This window comes from Podarcis gaigeae, assembly GCF_964106915.1.
Source record: "Podarcis gaigeae genome assembly, chromosome: 8".
Taxonomy (NCBI): Eukaryota; Metazoa; Chordata; class Lepidosauria; order Squamata; family Lacertidae; genus Podarcis; species Podarcis gaigeae.
Window position 1 is genome coordinate 65087540 of NC_139684.1, and position 22072 is coordinate 65109611.

At 44.8% G+C, this 22072-nt stretch overlaps 1 protein-coding gene across 3 annotated transcripts in view; it reads left to right on the forward strand.

Moving 5' to 3' along the window:
- Positions 1-206: 206 nt before the first annotated feature.
- WDTC1 (WD and tetratricopeptide repeats 1) overlaps positions 207-22072 on the forward strand; it is a 28030-nt gene continuing 6164 nt past the window's right edge. For all 3 annotated transcript variants that reach the window (XR_014567133.1, XR_014567134.1, XM_083750777.1), the window contains exons 1-12: positions 207-584; positions 5870-6018; positions 7270-7353; positions 9000-9046; positions 10167-10278; positions 12939-13126; positions 14916-15098; positions 16384-16478; positions 16813-16928; positions 18433-18508; positions 20276-20372; positions 20904-21077. Coding sequence is in view for 1 of the 3 variants with exons in the window: in XM_083750777.1 (XP_083606903.1) it covers positions 5890-6018; positions 7270-7353; positions 9000-9046; positions 10167-10278; positions 12939-13126; positions 14916-15098; positions 16384-16478; positions 16813-16928; positions 18433-18508; positions 20276-20372; positions 20904-21077 (1301 nt within the window). In the remaining 2 variants the exon portion in view is untranslated. The remainder of the gene's footprint in view (positions 585-5869; positions 6019-7269; positions 7354-8999; positions 9047-10166; positions 10279-12938; positions 13127-14915; positions 15099-16383; positions 16479-16812; positions 16929-18432; positions 18509-20275; positions 20373-20903; positions 21078-22072) is intronic.

The following is a 22072-nucleotide window of genomic DNA, read 5'->3' on the forward strand; positions in this document are numbered from 1 at the left end:
TCATTTCCCTCTTTCGCAAACTTCAACTCCCAGCATCCCCTTCTGCCGCTGGTACGCTGGCCCCTCCCCCTCCCCTTTACGTTACTCTAAGTGCGCAGATTGGCCCGAGCCTCCAACCAGTCAGCGGCCTCCCCTTTGGCCATTCCGGCCGTCACTCCCAGCACGGCCAATTGGACGTTTAACGTCAAGGGAGGACGCGCTATTCCCGAAGCGCCCTTACGCCGCTCGCGCCGCGGAGGGGCCGGCGCGGGGATAGGGGTTGGTGGCGCAGTTAGCGTCGCGCAGGCGCTGTGCGGTCCGAGTCGGAGAAAGGGGAGGGGGGCGGTGGGAGAAGGAGGTGGCGTTAGCTGGAGCCCCAGACAGCTGGAGGGGATAAACAGAGGAGGGGGCCGCGGAGGGCTCGGGTCCCAGCCAGGCCGGGGCTGCGAAGCCTGGCGAGCGGCTCAGGCTGCCACCCAGCCACTCACCTCCCGGAGGGGCCCCTGCCCTGGCTCGGGCTTCGGGCCGCCCCCCTGCATGGAAGTTCAGGGGCTTCGTCCACTGGCTGCTGCGGCTGCTGAGCCTGCCCTGAGGAGGCCTGACAGGTAACTCCCGTGACCCCCCCTCCTTTCCTCCCCGTGAGAGATATCGGCTCCCCCCTCCCCACTTCTTTTCCTCCAAAGGTAGATTCCCCCCTCCAAGTGACACACGATCCGCCCCCTGCACTTCCTTGATTCCGTAATAACCTATTGCCCCATAGTCTGTTTCAACACCCCCCCCCACGTTTCCTCCCCCCTCCCCACGTGAATTTACAGGGGCACAAAATGGACCGCAGCATTTTGGGTTTCGAATAAGCATGTAGCTCCTCTGGCTGCTTTTGCAACCTCCCACTGTGTTCAAGAGAAGTTGGTGTACAGCTCACTCCAGGTTTCTTTCCCCCCACCTCCTTGAGGTTTCTCTCTGTCTCTCCCTTCCTAGCAAATTCCAGGGTTAGTCTTTCACACAGCAACGAACTCCCTCTTCCCCTTCGTAAAGAGATGGTGTGCTTTGTGGCCCCAGCAGATTCACTGTGGCAGAAGCTTTTAAGGAAGGTAGGAAGTTGCCTTCATGCAGAGTCCATCTAGCTCAGTATTATCTATGCTGACTGGCAGTGGCTCTCCAGGGTTTCGAATGGGTCTTTCCTGGCCCTCTGTGGAGATGCTGCATATTGTGAGCTGAGGACCTTCAAGGAACATAAGAAGCTGCATTATACCGAATCAGTCCAATGATCTATCTAGCTCAGAAGTGTCCACCCCTTATCAGCAGCAGCTCGCCAGGATTTCAGTTAGGGCTTTCTTCCAGCCCTACCTAGAGATGCTGGGGGTTCTGCAGGCAAAGAATGTGCTCTGCCAGGGAGCTATCACCCAAATTTTAATAGAGTAAGGCCCACTTTGTTAGCAGAATTAAAAGCCAAGTTCATTAAAGCTTCTGCCACAATATGAGGTATCGCAAGACTTTAATAGGTAATGTTGAGGCAAACATCTCAGATCAGTTAGCATAGAACAACTGTCCCTACCTTGACCATAGAATAGTTATTTCCTCTTGCTGTCCTTGGAACACATTATTTTAATACTGTGCCAGCTGTAAAAGTGATAAAGGTCTGGCAATATTTGTATGTGTTCAGCATTGTGATTGTGAGCAGGAAGGAGGTTTGGAAAAAGAGCAATCTGTGTGCTCTGTGTGGACACAGACACACAAACACCAGCCCTCCTCTCATTGCTAGTATTGCCTGTCTTTGTATCTTATGTTTACTGCCTTGCTACTGTTTCTTTCCTGTCTTGCCTCTTCTGTCAGAAAATTGTCCTTCCTAAATTTGATAAGTAATTTCTTAAATTCTACAGTAGTTTTAATATTATTCATAGTTGTAACCCCAACAGTTGTGAACCCTTGGTTGTTCCCATCCCAGTTTTTTATGCATGGGGAAGTGAGGTAGAAGTGACTGTTGTGCTGAGGGCCTCCTTGCATTTTCTTAGCCGTGGAGGAAATGTGTGCTAACTGCTAACTTCTGACTTCCCAAATACCTTTCCTTGATGCCCATTTCCCTGCTGCCTGGCCAATGATATCTTGCACCCTACATCCCCTTCCTAAAGCATGCTCCTTAACTACCATTTTAGTGCACAATTTTAAACTAGGTTGGTTTTTGTTGTCAATTGGTATCCAAAGTAGATTTATTTCGCTCATGTAATTCTGGGCTTTTGAAAATCTCTGTGCCCTGCTTTCTGCTGTGAGTGTGGGCATTTGTACAAAGCAGAGTGCAGTATTTCTTTTTATTGACATGCTTCCATGTAGACCTCATGGGGGGAATTAAACCTGTGCTTGCTTTTTATTGTAATGGCAAAAGGTATGAAATCATGTCACACATGTGCCTCTGACAGCATCAGAAAAGAGGTAGAACAAGCGCAAACATTAACCTGTAAAGCCAATCTAGATTAAATGTTTTATGTGTTAAATGAGTATATCTAGCAAGTGTGAGGCTTAATGGCCAACCTGTGCTAAAGGAAGTTGGGAAACATCATTTGGCTTAATACTGGCTGACAGCCTATATGGGAATGTGTTCAACTACTGGTGGATGAATCGCATGACTGAATATGAAGATGGAAAAGTGCTTATAGGCATCATCTTGATGTGAATGCAGATCTTCAGCATGCCTGTAATAAGTTACATTAGAAGATCCATAGAGCTCACTACAGCACAAGTATAGTTGCCAATCGTAGTTGGCTTGGTGGTATGATTGACAGATTTATTTTACTATTTGGAGTATGTTTATTCCATCTTTTGGGGTCAAAAACTCTTCAAAGGTAGTTCATGTTTAGAAGCATAACAGTGATTTAAAACATAAAGGGTAGCCATCTAACATGTTACATAAAGAAAATAGTGCCAGTTAAATTGATAATTTCTATCTATTTTTAACTAAACAAGGCTGCCAATTCACAAGGCCTTAAGAATAATTTAAAAACAGCCAGAGAAGAAGCCAATCATACATCCATTGGAAGGAATTCCCCAGTTACAGGGCCACTACTGAAAAGTCTCTGTATCTTGTGACAACCAACCAAATTGATGTGAAGAGTGGGCCTATAAGCAGTTATCACCACACTGCAGACAATTGAGGAGGATTAGTGACAGTATAAGTGGAGGAACAGGACTGTAGACACAGCAATTGCATTCTGTCCTACTTGCAGCCTGATTCCATGTAGGCTATTCAGGCGTACCGGTAAATTCTGCTCTGTTCAGTGAGATGTGCTCCCAAGTCAGGGTGTGTAGGATTCTAGCCTTTTAAAGGGACAGGCAGCATTTTAATGTGGCGGTGTAGCAGTCCTAGTCAGGCATCCAGTTTCCCATGCCACATGCTCAGTCTGTTTCAGGAAACACATCTGCATGGATTGAGAAGAAAGCCTCCAAAAGTGGGTGGGTGAGTTGACCCTTTACTTCCCCTTCTCATGTAATTGGAGCACTGTGTCTTGGCCAACTATCTTTCTTCTCCCTTTCAAAAGTGAGAGCTCCTTTGGGCTATTAGGCTTCTTTTGAGTGAGTGGTTAGCATAGTTTCTTGCTGCAGAGGCTGACAGCCAGACATAATTATATCAGTATGGGACAGAATGGCTGTCAAGTTCTGTCCCCTGTCACCAAGCCTGCCATGTGTTTCTCTGAGGCTGGACTCCATTGGGCACGGATTGCAATGCTGGCTGAATCCCATCCTGAAGAGGCATCCAAGTCTTCAACTGTTCCTCTGTGGAGAGATGGTGTCCTAGCTTCTTCATCCCTTTCTACCAATAAACAAGCCCCTTGGGGTTTCTGTGCATGATCAGTTATCTTGAGTGAGCATTGCAGCTTGTTTGTTTGTTTGCATGCATGATGCATGGCACAGCCAAAGCTCAAGCGCACTTTTAAAAAAATGAGGAAAAGTCTATCTTGATATAGGCTGTTTTTCCTTGCTTCAGTGGTCAGTTGCATTGCTCGCATTCCTTCCTACAGTTTTGCCTCACGCTAACAGATTATAGGTAGTGGAATTGAGTGAGGATCACAATTCACAGCAAGTATGTAGCTAGCTGGTCAAGATAAGTGATGACTAATACGCAGGGATATATATAAAGTTAGTGGGGTGGGGGAACAAAATTTATTGAATTATAAATTTTATCTTTATTAAATTTATATCCGTCTCTTCCCAAAGGAACCCAGCACAGCAAACACATCAGTGATAAAGCAATACAATTAAAAATGAACGTTTAAACATGTAAAAAGATCTAAAATCAATCAAACATTTATAAACAATTATAGTGGTACCTCGGGTTACAGACACTTCAGGTTACAGATGCTTCAGGTTACAGACTCTGCTAACCCAGAAATATTACCTCGGGTTAAGATCTTTGCTTCAGGATGAGAACAGAAATCGTGGCGGCAGCGGGAGGCCCCATTAGCTAAAGTGGTGCTTCAGGTTAAGAACAGTTTCAGGTTAACAACAGACCTCCAGAACTAATTAAGTTCTTAACCTGAGGTACCAATGTAAACATCTAGAAACAGTTTAAAACAATCCTTATCCTCTAGGCTAATAATTTCAAGGTTGCCAGGAAGGGTTTTTTTGAACTATCAAATGCCTGAATAAACAGGAATGCTTTTAAATTTTCTCCTGAAACTAAGCAGTGAGGGAGGCAGACCTCACCAGACCTCCCATAAATGGGTTTAAGCTACGCAGGTAGCATGCAGTAGTGACACCACCAACAGGGCCTCCCCTGCCAATCATAGGGCCTGAGATGGTTAATCCAAAAATCTCCAAGCCTTCCACACAAAATACTAAAGTAATTATCAGTAATATACAGATAAAACCAGCAGGATTTAAAAGCCATTTTATGCACCTGACTTATGTCCAGATAGGTTTTCTGTACTTAAAAACAAAACAAAAAAAAATTGGTTGGTATCTAGAACAGCATGATTATGGTGCCTGTATATTATTAATAGTCAGGGTGTTCCAAAGCGTAGGTGCTGTCATGCTGAAAGATCGACTCATGGATGTGGAGCAAATGTTATATAGCACTTGTGAAATTTATACAGATAGAAGTGACACATATGGGGCAAGGCAATCCCTCAAGTCAACTGGCCTCAAGCTGTTATGGGCCTTATGTACTAATAGTAAAACCTTGAACTGGGTGCAGTAGCAAATTGGTAGCCGGTGCAGATCTTTGAGCAGAGGCGTAAAATGCTAACAGGATCCCACTTGGTGGACCAACCACAAGGAAAGCCTCACATAGAGTTCATTGCAGTAATCCAGTCTTGAAGTTTCAATTGCCTGGACTACCTCAGCTGTCGCAACTATCGTAAACCTCACGGTTCATAGGTGGCATGCCAGTGGATGCAGGTTGCTGGGGAGCAAGAGCAGAAAGGGGATGTTGCCTTCCTGCCCTGCTTCACTAGCTTCCTGAGGCACCTGGTTGGTGACTGTGGGGGAGCAGGTTGCTTGAACTAGATGGCCTTTGGTTGGATCCAGTGATGGATTCAGGCGGCTGATGGGGGAGAGGGGAGATCATAGTGGTAAGGCTAAGGGGAGAGGTGGTGGGAACTAATGACCTTGCTTGAATGGGAGAAGGTGGTGTAGGACCTGAGCCACAAGTTGTTGTGATAGCCGTGTGTTTAGATGGCTTTAAAATGGGGTTAGGAAAGGCAGCAATATGGAGGTCATGTTATCAATGACTACTAGCCCTAATAGCTAAATGGAATTTTCAGGTTCAGGGCCGTCTTCCAAATGCCATTTGCTGAGGGTGGTGAGTCAAAGCAGGAGAGGACCGTAGCCATCATATCATGATTTTCTGTATAAATAATAAAAAAATCTTCTCTTCCCCACCCCCCTTATTTGACCACAGGTAATTTCAATGCCTTCTGTATGGACATGAACTCTACTGGAATGCTCGGATGCACAGCAACACCTCCACTAGCTTGCTTTCGTCAGCCCTATTGTGAGAAGATGGCAAAAGCAAACATTACTAGAGACCTCATCCACAGGCAGCTCAAGGTACCTCTTGTGCTAAAGGGAGGGAGGAAGATAATGCACTTGAAAGGCAGTTGGGGTAGTTTGGTGTGGTCTCAGAAAACATACTTTTAATGTTTTAAGCTCAGATCAGATGTCATGGCCAAACCATGGTTTGGCTGTCAGTGGTGCTGGCTCTAGGTTCTTTTGAGAAGGGTAGAAGATGGGCAAAATTCCCTCTGAAGGCTTTCCTTGCTGAGTGGCTGTAGCATCTCTGCGCTGCCACTGCCCAGTCACTTGCCCTCACCCTCTGGACACAGTTGGCACAACTGCCCAGAGAGAGTGTGTCTTTGTGCTTTGTCTTATCACTCTCATTGCTGCTAGCCCACTTGGAGAAGGCAATGAACAGGTATGTATGTATTTTACTTCATAGCCCAACTGTCATCTGTACAGATAAGCAGGTGGAATACAAAACATAAATAAAACAACCAGAAGCACAACAATAAAATACAATTTGAAACAGACAAAGGCAACCAAAAACAACCATTCACTTAAAATGTCTCGGGAAAATAACTTGACATCAGAATGATGACAGCTGTACTTGTGAGAAGAGGGCATTCTGCAATTAGGGCACCACCACAGAAGGTCATTTATCTAATTTATTTTGCATTATTGTATGTTGCTTTTTGTCAAATATGTGCAAGGTGGCTTACATCAAAACAAATATTTATTTATTAAAATTTATATACTGATTGGTTGCAAGACAGACAAACTCTCAAACCTCTTATATCTGTAGGACTTACCAAAGCAGTCAAAGTGCAATTAAAAATGATAACAAGCAATATTAAATGCAAACAGACTAGAAGCTGCTGGGTGGGGGAGACACTTGAAATTAAACTAAACATGGACTCTGAAAGCTTGCAGAGAACAAAGAAGTCTTCACTATGTGCCAGAATCCCATCAGTGTCATGGCCACCCATGCGTCTCACATTGTTAAATATGGAGCTTCCCCCAGTTGTGAAACAAGGAGAAGAACCTCCTCAGAAGATCTCAAAGCAACAGCAAGGAGAAGAAGCAAGGGGCTTTCCATCATTCCACAGCTCGGCTGCTGCATTTGAAAAACTCCTCTCCTTCACAGCTACCCTCCATACCCTGGATTGTGGGGGCACTTGGAAAAGGGCTTCCATGGATTATTGTAATGCTGTGCCTTGTCTTGGAACGGTACAGAGTTAGATTTAAGAGCTCACATATTGATTCCTGACATAGTAAGGCATGATATCCATTTGCTCTTTATAGGAGAAGGGTGCCCTCAGCTTTGAACGACACTATCATGTCACTGACCCCTTCATCCAGCGCCTGGGCTTGGAGGCAGAGCTGCAGGTAAGTTGCAAGTGCTGGAGGAACTGAAGTACAGCTCCTACCCTTATAATGACAGCTGCTGAATGCTAACGAAAATCCAGTTTCCCTCTCAAGGATTGGTGTGCCTCTTCTGACACGTTTTGCATTTATTTAACATTTTGTGTTGGCAAAGAACCACATGGATTTGTGTTGGCAAAGAACCACCTTCAAGTGCCACCGTTTTTAATCTCTTTCAGGGATGGGGAATCTGTTGTCCTCCAGGTTTTGTTGGACTCCAGCTGCTGCCATCCCTGACCGTTGCTCTTGCTGCTTGGGATGATGGGAGCTGGAGCCCAAGAGTGCTTGGAGAGGTTGCCCATCCTTGGTCTACTTGGATTTTCCCCTTCCAAGAGCTAGGTCTTTGCCTAAAAGAATTGAGTACCTACTTATGTGTTTGTGATATTCAAATCTCAGCGAGATCTAAAGCGTCAGTATCCTGTGAGTATCAGCCAAGCAGTCTAATCCTATGTGAGGTTACCTAGTTGTAAGGCTCAGTTCATTAGAAAGTGACATTATGATCCTACTTCCCTCAAATGTCCATGATTCATGGCTATTTTTTTAAGGTAAAAAGACCACATGGCCACCATGTCTCTTATCCTCCTTATTTTACTGAACGAAGGCTTTTTAAACAGGAGCACGGACCTTTGCAGACAGCAAGTTCCTTGGCAGGAGGTGGCAATTCAGTAGCTGCCCCACACTGGTTGGTGCCAGATAACTTGTTGGAACTTGATGTATCTGCATCACAACCCAATTTCAGTCATGTTGAATCCCTAAAATATCAGAGGTCTACATGATTTTTAAAAGGCATTGAGGCAAGTCAGAGGGTGTTGTTGAGCCTACCCCCTGCTCAGTACACTTCCCTGTCTGAAACCTCCATCCTAGCTGCCTTTCTTCTGGTGGGGCTCCGTTGGGAAAAAGACCTTTCATAGGACAAGGAGAGTTCAGCACCCTTTCCTTTCTATCGGAAATCAGAACTGTAGAGTTGCAAGGGTCATCTAGTCCAACCCCCTGTAATACAGGAATTTAAGCTAAAGCATCCATGACAGTTGGCCAAATGTTCTTTACATTGCTCCTTCATTTTATAAGGATTCAGCAGTGGCTGTGCTGACACATAGGCTGTCTGTTGTCACCTCTAGCATTGAGTCTCAGTTGCTCTAGACTAGAGCAGTCTTCTCCAAGCTCCAGTTATTGTTGTACTCCAACTCGCCACTAGCCCCAGCTAACATGGCCAACAATAAAGGGTTAGTGAAATGGGGCTTGAGGATTCCTTTCTCTCTCCTCTCTTGGGAGTCATAGTCCAACAAGATCTGGAGGGTGCCAGAGGTTCCATGAAAGATCTTCTGGAGTTAGTGGGGGCTGCTTTGCATTTCCTGCAACTTACTTTTGTTAGTCGTGGTGTGGGAAGATTGTTTTCATGAAGCATGTTCAAGCAAGCACATTATGAGTAGTAAAGGGAGTGACATGGGACAACTCACACTATACATCCAAAAGAGGGTCTGAGAACTTAAAACTACAAGGGGAATTGGACATGTCCGAATAGTGTGATATTTTATTTTATCCCTGTCTTGGAATCCTGTAAAATCTCAAATTTGTATAACTCTTTGCATCACCTTGTATAACTCTTCCAGGGTCATACTGGCTGTGTCAACTGCCTTGAATGGAATGAAAAGGGAAAGTAAGTATGTCTTAAAATTTAAAGGATGACTGTAGCATGTATCCAGTGGAGGGAACTCTGTAAAATGTGATGAGCAACTGAGTTTACAATGGGGCTGCTTTCCATTTTGCTCTCTTGCTTAGCCAAATGGTGCCTTTGCTATTGTCTTCCCACTTCCAGCAGCCATTTTTCATTCATTTTTAAAGTGCAGATTAAGCACATTCATGCTGTGGGTAGCATGAAATGAGAAGCCATTACCTTTATGCCCTGCTTGTGAGCTTCTGAAGACATCTGGTTGGCTGCTATTTGAAATTAAATGCTGAACTGGATGAGACCTTGGCTTAATCCAGCAAGACAAATTTTACTATTTTATTTCATGCAATACAATGTCGTGACTTTCAGAAAGGATTAAATTGGGAGTGGAGAATCTGTAGCTCTCCAGAACTGCTTTCAGAATTTTTTTACAATCAAGCTGTGTATAAAATTTATGATATAAAAAAATAAGATGAAATAAGCAACATACATTCCCAACTCCTATCAGCCCCAGCCAGGATGGCCAAAGGTTGAGGAGGTTGGGAATGGCAGTCCAACAACATCTTCATGCCTGGATTAAATTCTGGGAGATGGGAGTTATGTTAACCATAACACACTGTAAGCCATATAAAGGCAGGCTGCACAGTACAACCTGGAGACTTGCTGGAATAGAACCTGTGGACCATGTTTGACATGAGATGCTGGAAGTACTTTCTTACCTGTAAGTCAGGTCCTTGTATTGTGGGGAAAGTACAGTAGGGAAGAATAGACAACTCCATTAAATGTCTATGGAAAGCTTATCTGGCCAAGGGAACAGTTTAAATCAAAAGGCATTAGTTGGAGGTGTGGGGTACTTTCCACAAATGGTCAGCTGATGATTTGCCATTATCTTGTCCTGTTTCTGTCAATTATCATGCTGATAGTGGAGTCATTTGCTTCTCCTTCTAATTCCTTGCTGTGCTCCACAAACCTACATAGATTCTAGAGTGTCCCAGGTTGCACTTGCACCTGAGGTCTTCCTGCAAATGAATGTGGAACAATATGGAAGATCAGAGTTGTTTTCATGGGCAGCAAAGCTCATAACGCTTTGTCTCCTTTGACTTCTCAGTTTGCTGGCCTCTGGCTCTGATGACCAGCACACAATAGTGTGGGACCCACTGCACCATAAGAAGCTCCTCTCCATGCATACAGGACATACAGCAAACATATTCTCAGTCAAGGTGAGTGGGTTTTGGGCAAAGTGGTGAAAGGGTGAGCAGAGGGGAAATGGTCTCTTTAAGCAGTATGCATTTATGAATGGGTCATGCAACAACATGTCACAGTGAGGAGTGTTGCTGTTCAGGATTCCAGCCATTCCATTCTATTGTCCCCTGCACTCAACATTTATGCGACATTTCTTGCCTACATTTATTCCTCAGTAGGCCAATTTTAGGGTCGCCCTGCCTCCCTTTAAGGGTTTTGTTGTTGTTGTTTTTAGTCTTTGCTCTTCCTTAAACCTTATGATTCCTCTAAGCCTTCAGTGGGGAGTCTTCAGTCATCCAGATGTTGCTAAACTGCAGCTCCCATCAGCCCCAGCAAGCAAGGCTCAAAACCTCGTGTACTTGTCTGGCTACACAAACAATGGAACTTCCAGTATGAATATTTGAAACAGAGGAGAACTTTTAAATCTTCAGCATTGGGAAGCAGACTGGACACTGCTGTGACAAATCTATTGTGCAGTGTCTCAGACCCAGGGACAGCCCCAGGCATTTTGAGGTGAATAATTCAAATGATGCCTGACTGATGGTGCTGTTCCACAACTGTTGCCCATTTCAATAGCACTTGTCCAAGAGAACCTCCCAGTTGGTTGTGCCCTGTGGGTCAAATAATCTGTATTCCACTCTGCTGCCATTAATGGCACCCCAAATCCTCATGGTAGGGCTGTCTCTGCTTCAACTATTTTTACTTGGACTGTTTTTGGATGGTCAGTGTTGTTATTTCCTCATTTCCTAGTCAATATACCAGTGGTGTGAAATAGCTGTCATCAGCACAAACGTCTGGCATGCCTATTATGGCCTGCATGGGTTTTCTCTTGTAGCTCATTGCATGCGCACTAGCTGCTGTGTTTATGGTGACAGACTCATGTGACTGGTTCATCCAGTCCACATTCAGCTGAGGCTAAAGAGGGAAAAGGCAGCTGCACAGATTGAAAAGTGAAGCTTGCAGTTGTGTGACTCCCTTGCTGACATCAGAATGAATGTACAGACACCAGCTCCACACAGATAATGGTAGAGGCAAGCACAAGCCGCAAGTTGTGATGTGTTCCTGTATATGCTGAATGATGTGTGGTAGCTACAAATCTCTGGGTGAATGAGTGAATTGGGTAATGTATTGTGCATACTTATCACACTTCTCTGGGATGCTCCAGTTCAGCATAAAGCAGGATGTCATGCACTGTGCTGTCTGAATAGGTGGATTTCCTTTGTCACCATTTTTATCTCTCAGTCTTCCATTTCTGTTCTTTTATATTTGAGCATAAGGCCACTTATAAAATTATTATAAAATTATCACTCAGTAGGGCAGACAAAATAACCCACAGTTTGACCAAAAGTAACAATCATTTATTTATTTCATAAAATTTATATACTGCTTGATTGTTTTTTGGGGAAAAACAAACACCACCACAAGACCCCTGAAAACAATTTGCAAAAAGAGGAAAATATATGTGGTGGTTCCAGTCCACATCAAGACACTCCTTATTGTATGCAACTAGTGGGTCCTGCATAGTGATGTACTTACTCATACGCATTTCTCAAATATATAGTGGATGCCAAATTAGCATTGTAGCAGCTCAACACATACAGATATGTGGTTCTTCCTTGCTGGATCAGGGTGTATCTCTAAGGCTGGACTGGGGAAGCTGTGGTCCTCTGGATGTTAAGAACATAAGAAAAGCTTGCTGGATCAGGCCAATGGCTCATCTTATCCAGCATCTGATTCTCACAGCTTTCACCCAGATGCCTGTGGGATCTGAGCACAAGAGCACCCCCCCCCCCAAATTCCAGCAGCTGCTATTCAGAAGCATTGCTGCCTCAGACTGTGGAGACAGAGTGTAGCCTCCATCTCTTCTAGCAACCATTGACAGACTTATCCACCTTTAGCTTGAGGCCTAGGGCCAATTGGCCCTCCTGCTTTCCCTGCCTCCCCAATTGGCCCTGAATTGTGAGGGGTTGAGATTTGAGATTATACCAGTCCTATCACCATGGTGTACCTGCCTTCCTGGCCATTTGCACATTGAACTTGACGTAAGCATATGCACCAACACACACACACACACACACACACACACACACACAGCCTAATGTGCTTATTTCTCCCTGCACCCACCCCCCAGCTACACACATGAGTGTACATGTACGGTATGTACTTTATGTGCCCTGGAAACATTTGCATGCAGGGCTTGGGTTTCTTCCTCTTGTATTTGTCCTAAAAGCACTCTTAGGAAATACTAGAAATTTCACTGGAGATGGGCACTTACCAGTTATGGGTTGTATCCAGTGTTCTTTGTCTATAAGTGTAAGTTCTTTAGCGCTGGCAGCAGAAATTCATTGCACAACAGATTGTTGTACAATAAACTTCACAAGGTTACCAGCAACCTGCTTGTGCATTATCTTGTGCAACAACATTCCCCTGGTGCAAAACACTTTGCCAGCGGAACAAGCAGACCACTAAGTGATTTTCGTTTAGTGCTACATTGGATACAACCCAAAGCCAATCAAATGGGGCTGCTCAGCAGCACTATCCTAAGCAGGCAATAGGATGCCTGTTTGTTGTGAGGGGAAAGTGTTGTGGTTGTGTTGGAAGATCCATGCTTTGAAAAACTTGCTTTGTTTCTCCACAGTTCTTACCACATGCAGAGGATCGGATACTTATCACTGGGGCTGCCGATTCCAAGGTGCATGTCCACGACTTGACGGTTAAAGAAACCATCCATATGTTTGGGGATCACAAAAACAGAGTCAAGCGTATTGCCACAGCTCCCATGTGGCCCAACACCTTCTGGAGTGCAGCTGAGGATGGGCTGATTAGGTACAAGTGCTTTCTTATCCGAAGAGCAACAGCTCTTTCTACTAAGGGCAGTGAATTTTGTGAGGATGCTAAGAACTCTCTGTTGGATATTACAGTACTGCAGTTCCCAGGCTGGTGTGGTGTGGTGTGGTGTGAAAGCCAGAACTGTTTGAAGCCAAATTCAGTATTAGGTGCAATGCTGCCTTATACTGTATTGATCATTGGCCCATTCAGCCCTGTACTGTCGGCTACATCTGGCAGCAGCTCTACATAGTTTTTGGCAGAGACTTCACATTGCCCTGCTACTCTAAAACTTTACTGGAAATGCCAGAAATTGCACCTGTGACCTTTTTGCATGCAAAATGTGTGTTCTGCCAATTACCGTATTTTTCGCTCTATAACACGCACCTGACCATAACACGCACATCGTTTTTAGAGGAGGAAAACAAGGGAAAAAACATTCTGAATGAAACAGTGGATGTATCATTTTTGTGCTTCATGCTGTGGCCACAGACATGTGATCTGATGGTGAATTTGGGCTGACCCAATGCAAAAATCCTGAGAATTCCTGTGCATCCATGGTTTGTAACCACGTTTTTGCACCATTGCAGCCCCAGGCAACAGTGGGTGTGTGATTTTTGGGGGGCAGGCTGTAGCCATGGACATGCTATGTGCTCTGATGGTGAATTTGGGCTGACCCAATGCAAAGATCCTGAGGATCCATGTGGATCCATGGTTTTTAACCACATTTTTGCACCATTGCAGCCCCAGGCAACAGTGGGTGCGTGATTTTTGGGGGGCAGGCTGTAGCCATGGACATGCTATGTGATCTGATGGTGAATTTGGGGTGACCCAATGCCAAAATCCTGAGAATTCCTGTGGATCCATGCTTTTTAACCACATTTTTGCACCATTGCAGCCCCAGGCAACAGTGGGTGCGTGATTTTTTTGGTGCAGGCTGTAGCCATGGACATGCTATGTGATCTGATGGTGAATTTGGGGTGACCCAATGCAAAGATCCTGAGGATCCATGCTTTGTAACCACATTTTAAGTGGGGAGCGAAGGAAAAACAAAGAAGGGACATTAGAGGGGTGTGCAGAGAAGCAGCTGGCTAAGAATGCAGGAGAGGGATTTAACGGGAGGGAGGAAAGAAAGGCAAAAGTTTCCCCCCACCCAAGCCAGCCATCTCTCTCTCTCTCTCTCTCTCTCTCTCTCTCTCTCTCTCTCTCCCCCTCCCTCCCTCCCTCCCTCTCTCTCCCTACCTCCCTCCCTCCCCCCCCTCTCTCTCTCCCTCCCTCCCTCCCTCCCCCCTCTCCCTCCCCCTCCCCCCCTCTCTCTCCCTTCCCCCCTCTCTCTCCCTCTCCCCCAGCAGCAACGGAGCTTGCCTGGAGGGGAGGGGCTTTCCCTGCTCTTTGTTCCGTTTCAGCAAACACAGCAACGAAACAGAGGAGGCTGGGCAGTAAGACCCTGAGGCAGAATGCAGGAAAGCAGCCGCTTCCTCTTTTCAGGTTTCGCTTCATTTTTGCATGATTTTTCGGCTCCAGGGACCACACATTCGCTCTATAACACACACAGACATTTCCCCTTCCTTTTTAGAAGAAAAAATCTGCGTGTTATAGAAGGAAAAATACGGTAGTCTTCATCAAAGAGAACCCACCTAAGCAAAACCTAAGTAGGAAGAAGTAGACCAACAAAGCATTGGCGCCTTAATTCCCCACTTTCCTTGGTGGCTCAGTGTGTGATGCCTATCAGTAGCTTCTTCTGTTCTGCATGTACCTGTTAACACTCTTTCATTTGTTCATTTTTTAGACAGTATGACCTGCGAGAAAACAGCAAACACTCAGAGGTCCTGATTGACCTGACGGAATACTGTGGACAGCTTGTGGAGGCAAAGTGTCTCACTGTCAACCCCCAGGACAATAACTACCTGGCAGTGGGAGCCAGCGGGCCTTTTGTACGGATCTATGATATACGCATGATCCACAATCACAGGTAACGGTAACTAATTCTTGGAGCTTGGTGGGGTTTAAGTCTTCAGGCAGAAGGGAAAGTAATGTAAAAACAAGAAGACTTGCACCAATTCACATGAACTGTAGAGGGGGCTGCAAACTCAGAATACACTACAGGTTCCTTAGCGTTAGCTGTGCTGGTTTTGTAGCAGCAGACCATCAGTCATATTGCTGTGGACTACAGGCCAACATTTATTTTAAGCTTAGCCATAGAGTGTACTCTGCCATGAGATGGAGTGCTTGACTGCCTCACCATAAAGGTGGACATGATGCACTTTGAACATGACGGGGCATTCGGGGTCACATGAGCCATTTCTGTTGGCCAAACCTTGGAAATTGTTCAGCTGCGAGTGGATATATGTGGCTGTTGTAGAGAAGTAGACTCTCGAAAAGTATTCAGGTTAGTTTATTGCAACAAAAGAGAGGGACCCGTAGCAGCTTTTAAAAGGTGGAACGATGTAGCACACAGTTTCGTTTCAGAGAGCTTGATTCTTGTACAGTATGATGTGGACAGTAAAAGTGATGAATATATTCACGTATGTGCATGAATAGAAAAACTGGGGGAAGGGGGCGGAGACCAGCTTTATAGAGTGAGATAAAGGGGTACATCTTGATCTTTACTTTTGCTGTAATTGAAAATTCTACGCCTGAATGCCAAAGCTATCAGTAGTATGACATCATACCAAAAATTTGCAGGAGAGCACTGGCTTGTATGTACTGGAAGCTATTAAGTCGCGTTCCTGATTGAAAGTAAATCTATGGCATTTTATTTTGTGTTAGCTACATTTGCTTGCCTTTTTTTCCTTCTTCTTCTTCCCTCCACTCTCTTTTGAATTGTTCCCGTAGTTGAAATCTAAATTGTGAACTCTTTGGGACAATGATTTTTCTTTGTTTTGCTGATGTTAACCTGGTAAATTGCCATGTTATAACAGCAGGAGTCTGTAAATAAAACTTTTTTAAAATAGTCAAACTTTAACATTGTCTGTTGCACTACACATGAAGGATTATTCCTTGTGGTAAGATGCAATCTGTGTTCCTAATTTACACCAAGTGATAATGCCTCCCAAATTCAGCAGCCTCCTGTTCCATCAGTCCTCTTCTCCCATCCCTTTAAGCATATAGAACTCAAAGACCGTCCCAGTATCCTCCCCCACTCTACTCCCTGGTAGTTTCTTTGTGTTTCACCTTTTTAATTTGACAGCTTTGGTACTTTTCTTGCCCTCAAAACCAGCACCATCAAAATTAAACTCTTCCTCCCTTCTGGCTAGAAAAACAATGAAACAGAATCCCACAGCTGGAGTCCATACATTTTGTGACCGGCAGAAACCCCTTCCAGATGGTGCAGCACAGTACTATGTAGCAGGTAAGACAGTTTTGTGTATTGTGACTAATCTGGGGTCTGCTTGTGTTCCAAAAGATGGTGGTTTTGCTGTCTCATTAAGGAGGTGCAGGTGTTTTTAAGTTACTTGGACTGGGAGTGGATGGCTCAAACATGGATTTCCTTGACTGTTAGATAGCTTAGTATGATTTGAGAACTCCTTCATATCACAACTGACGGGTGCTACAAAGGCCAGCACAAATATGAGATGCTTTGACGGTAAAACACCTTTTGAAAGTTTGTAATAGTGGGCTGAGGTCACTTCCATTCTGTGAAGTTGTAGAGGTGAGCTATGCTTGAGTTTCTTCTCGTTCTTCAGGGCATCTTCCAGTGAAATTGCCAGACTACAATAACCGGCTGAGAGTTTTGGTAGCTACATATGTCACCTTCAGTCCTGATGGTACAGAACTCTTGGTCAACATGGGAGGGGAGCAGGTAAGAAGGATCACAGATGACTTACCCATTAGAAATTGATGGGCAGGTGTTTTGGTACTGGGTTGTTTGGGCTGGTGGGTTGTTGCCATTTCCCAATTTTATTTCTTTGAGCAACCCTCACAGGGCTGGAAAGTCATTCAAAAGATTTCCTAGATAAAACTCAAAGGGGTCAAGGTCAGCACCACAAGGAGTGAGTGGCCTTTGGCCCATCCATAGTGCAGAAAATATTGCAAAATAGAGAAAGCAAAGATTCTCGTCAAACCAAATGTGAAACATAGTTCTCTTATGTGGAATTACTGGTGCTGGTTATGCCTAAGAGCTCCCATGAAGAAGACGTGAAACATGTTGGGATCAAACCATACTTCCCTGCACCTGGAAGTGTCATCCCTTCTCCTTTCTCCAAATCTAGGTTTGCTGCCACATAAATCTCTGGAAGAGCCTATTTAATTATAGACTTGAAGCTAAATATATGAATTGCTTTCACTGAAAAGCACTGCATTCACTGCGGTGCCAGGTAGCTCTTCAATGGTAGTGGTTTCATACATGTGGATGATCGCTTGGCAGTCATTAAATGATTTGCACAGTGCTCGTTATGGGCAGCTAGTACTGCATATGTTTTGTAGTAGTTTCTCATCCCTCCAATCTCTTTGGGCTGAGTTTCCTGAAGATAACGGCTGTGGGGAATTTCCATGAAGGTCATGAATCCCTTGGGTTGCCCTCTAGATGTTGCTGGGCTAGAAGTCTCACCATTCCTGACCATTGGCCATGTTAGCTGGGGTTGGAGTCCAGCAACATCTGAAGGGCACAGAGTTCCCTATCCCTGCCTTAATTGTCTCTGAAAATCATAGGTGCCCTGGAAACGCTGGCAATGAACAAACACCTTATCCTTCCCAGTACTATCTGGTTTGGGAAGCAAAGGAACACTTTCTTTGGTACTAGGAAAGTGTGACTTGGTGTACAGAACATGAAAGTGACATGGTCTCTGTCCATAGGTGCTTCCTTTTGATAGTTTCACTGCACCCTGTAGACTTAAGCTGACTTTTCAGTGTGTATTATTATATTTTAAAAAATCATACTCATGGTTTTCAAAATAGGAATTTTGCTGTTGTGTATGAAACCACATAAAATTCTCCATGGTTGCTTTTGTTCTCACCTGACAAATCAGTTTCCTAAGTCAAAGAGGTGGCTTGATTTAAAATTTCCATAAACTGATATAGTTTTGTTGTTTTATGACAAAGAAGCTGTTCTGTATATAACTCTGAAATCCATGATTCTTTCTTAAGACATCACTAGGCATTCAGTTCCCAGTGACCATCTTTTGAGAGTGGGGAGGCGCCTTTTGGGTTCTGAAGTCATGTTTTACATTACCCAGTAGAGGACATAGTTGCTCTCTACTAGACACGTGCATGTTCATGTTAACTGGCAGAAAACAAATACTTTAATTTCTTCATCATAACCTGGCTTGTATAGCCTGCAAACTTACTGTCCTCCACTTGATTTCTAGGTTTACTTATTTGATCTGACTTACAAGCAGCGGCCATACACTTTTCTCCTGCCAAAGAAATGCCACTCTTCAGGAGGTGAGTGAACTACACTTATCTTGAATTGAAGAAAGCGCCTGTATTTGTATTCAACTCCTAAGGCATTTCTTTGTGGCCACTCCAGCTTTTTGCCTGTTTCTAGCCCTCTTGGAGGTTGACATAGATTTCAAAACTGGTGTTGTCCTTGGAATGGTGGTTGTGTGGAGGACTTGCAACCCAGTTACAGCAAATTTTACAGCTTTTTTATTCCCAATTAGTGTAATTTAAGTGTCTTTGAACAAACCAGGGAGATTCCAGTCTTTAATTACTTAATGGGCTTTGCAGTATCCCATAGTTAATGCGGTGACCCTCTCCTTGCTATTCCGTCCCATTGTTTTTTGGTGAATAAGTATTAGATTCCCATTTTGACTTTGGTCACATTCATGCCATTGGTATGTGGGTTTTGCTAATAACATGCAAGTAAAATATGCAAAACTCGCTGCTGCTTTATAGCTGTCACATTGGAAGTGGTGATCTTTACCAAACAAGTTGCCAAGGTAGGTAACTTAGGACATGCTGTGGCTTTGTTTAAGAAATAAACATATTGGAATGTCAGAGCATGTTGCAAAGCAGAAAATGGGACTTTTTATATTGAGTTGTAACTCCCCAGTGCATGCCTCTTTGCAGAGCAATAAAACCAGATGTTTATAATGGATAGACACTTATTTGCTTAAAGGGAATAGGGCTGAGGGAAGTGTATGAGGCAGGACTTAGTGGCTTTGAACAATCAACAAAACTAAAGAAACAGCACCACAAGGCTTCCTCTTTCCTTGTACCACTGCAAATGGAAGCAACATCGCTGACTTCACTTACCACTCATAGTGCAGTTCTCTCGTGTGTTCAGGGTTTCTCTCCCATTTGGAATAGTACAGCATGGAGTTGGTAGTGTAATGCTAGCATGTCAGGACACTACAAACATAAGCAGGTTCAATGGCCAATCTCCCTTTCCCAGGAACTGTAGTTTTGTGTGTGTGCACACCAGGAGGTGAGGGATAGGGATCTTAACAAAATTGTTGTGCTCTCTCTGACTTACGATTCCCAGGGTTGCTTGGGGAAAGCCGTGATAGTTAAATATGAACAAAACTTTGACATTTAGTTGTTGTTTTTTGTTAAGTTTAAATAATTGTGCCTCTGGAGGGCGCTGTCTGCCCATATCTGCATTCCTGGTTGATGTTGACTTTTGAGACGCCTGGCACAGGCTAGTGACAAAGAGTTTTCAGAGATCCAGGAGGAGCTGCTTCTGTCCAGAAGTCCAGGCAGGGGCAAGCACCATAGCACTTCTCAAGCTGGCAACCCCACGCCAGGAGGGAGTGCCTACTTGATGTGTGTCATTAGGCCCCCTTTGCCTTGAGTTGACCCCAAACGGTATACCTCAGCAAGCAGGTCAAAATGGTTTCCTAATGCCTTGCCAAACCCTTCATCTGTAATCAATAAAAGTTGTGGCCTTATTTGATCCAAGCTACGTGCCTTGTGTAATCGGTATGGGCGGTCCTTAGAGGTGGGGGCACCAGGCTTACACAATGAGCCGTGAGCCAGGGAAGAGCAGATTGAAATCTTGCTCCTTGATGAATGGCTGCAAGTTCTATGCGAGTTACGAGTGTTTATTTCTGGGATGCAGGGGGTGGGGGTGGTTTCAACATATGTGCTTTGTTTTACCCTTGGCCTCCTTGAGGATCGATGAGTCCATGAAACTGAATGGCCAAGTATGTGCAAGATGCCTGTACATTATCTGCAACTTACACCTTGCTTGTCTTTCCAACACTCAAGAGGTGCAGAACGGGAAAACATCAACCAATGGTGTGTCAAATGGCATCCATCTCCACAGCAACGGCTTCAGGCTGTCTGAGGGGCGAGCACACATAAGGTAAGGTGACATGCTTGTCTTAAATGGTTTTGTATTTTTGATCTAAACTGTGTCCAAAAAGTTCTGGGAATTTACTTGAAGAGACTGAGAGCGAGAGTCAACTTGACTGGAAACTGTGCCAAGTCTTCACCAACCTGGTGCCCTCCAGATGTTTTAGACTACAGCCTTATCCAACACAGCTGTACTGGTTGGGGCTGCTGGGAGTTGTTGCTGTTGTTGCCATTAATGCTATTATCTTCCACATATATCTCAAGGTGATGCACAAAGCATAATAAAGCCAACGAAAACCACTTAACAACTGCACAAGAATCAGCAGAATGTAATTTTTTTTAAAAAATACAGAATAGACTTCCGTGGCAGAAACTTGTTTATCCAGCTGGGAGAACTGATTGAAATAAAAGTGTATTTAGTTTTATCAAAGCAGAATATAAATTTAATAAATCAAAGGGAGGTTGAGGGAGAGGAGGGGTTCCATGGCCAGGATCTATTTTGACATATTCCAGCTCTTCTTTCCTCCCCTCCCTTCTGAAGTCCACAGGTGGAGCTGCCTCCCTATCTGGAGAAAATCAAACTGCAAGCCAACGAGGCTTTTGCTTGTCAGCAATGGACTCAAGCCATCCAGCTTTATAGCAAAGCTGTCCAGAAAGCCTCCAGCAATGCCATGCTGTACGGAAACAGAGCTGCTGCCTACATGAAGCGCAAGTGGTAAGCAAACGAGGCCACTTTCCTTAATGAAATGAGCCTCTCTTGCCATCTTAGGATAGCATTGTGGGAGTTCCTCTGCCCTTTCATTGATCTTAAGAGTATGTGGATATTACTTCCTCCGTAGGTGGCTGACTGTCCGACTGCTAAAGCCACTGGCCTGCAGACTCTCTCATGGGCTGTCTCTTTTTTAGACTAGCCTTCCTCAACCTGGTGATGCCCAGACATTGTTGGACTCAAGCTCCCATCAGCACCAGCCAGCATGACCCAGGGAACTGTAGTCCAACATCATTTTGAGGGCACAAGGTGAGGGGAGAATGCTGTTGCCAGAGGAGACACATGAGCCCCCTCTCAGATAGTTTATGCCTTCCTCTGCTTCTTCTCTCCTAACAGAAAGAATCTATCTTGTCTTTCCCTCCTGGGAAAATTCTGCAAGCAATAATGCCCATAAATCAGGACCAAGTATAGTCTGGCTTTTGCTGTTGTGGAAGGAAAGCAGAGGTGTTTCTGTTTTGAGGGATATGTGGGCTCATTCATAGCTCCGTGGTAGAGTGCATGGTTTGGATTTAAAAAGTTCCAGGTCCAATCCCAGGTATTCCAGGTAGGACTAGGAAAGACCAGGTCTGAAACCCTGGAGAGATGCTATCAGACATTTCAGAGAATACTGAACTAGGTAAAGGTAAAGGTACCCCTGCCCATCAGGGCCAGTCGTGACTGACTCTGGGGTTGCGCGCTCATCTCGCTCAAGAGGCTGGGAGCCGGTGCTGTCCGAAGACACTTCCGGGTCACGTGGCCAGCGTGACGAAGCTGCATCTGGTGAGCCAGCACCAGCGCCGCACACGGAAATGCCGTTTACCTTCCCGCTAGAAAGCGGTCCCTATTTATCTACTTGCACTTAGGGGTGCTTTCGAACTGCTGGGTGGGCAGGAGCTGGGACCGAACGACGGGAGCTCACCCCACCGCGGGGATTCGAACCACCGACCTTTCGATCAGCAAGT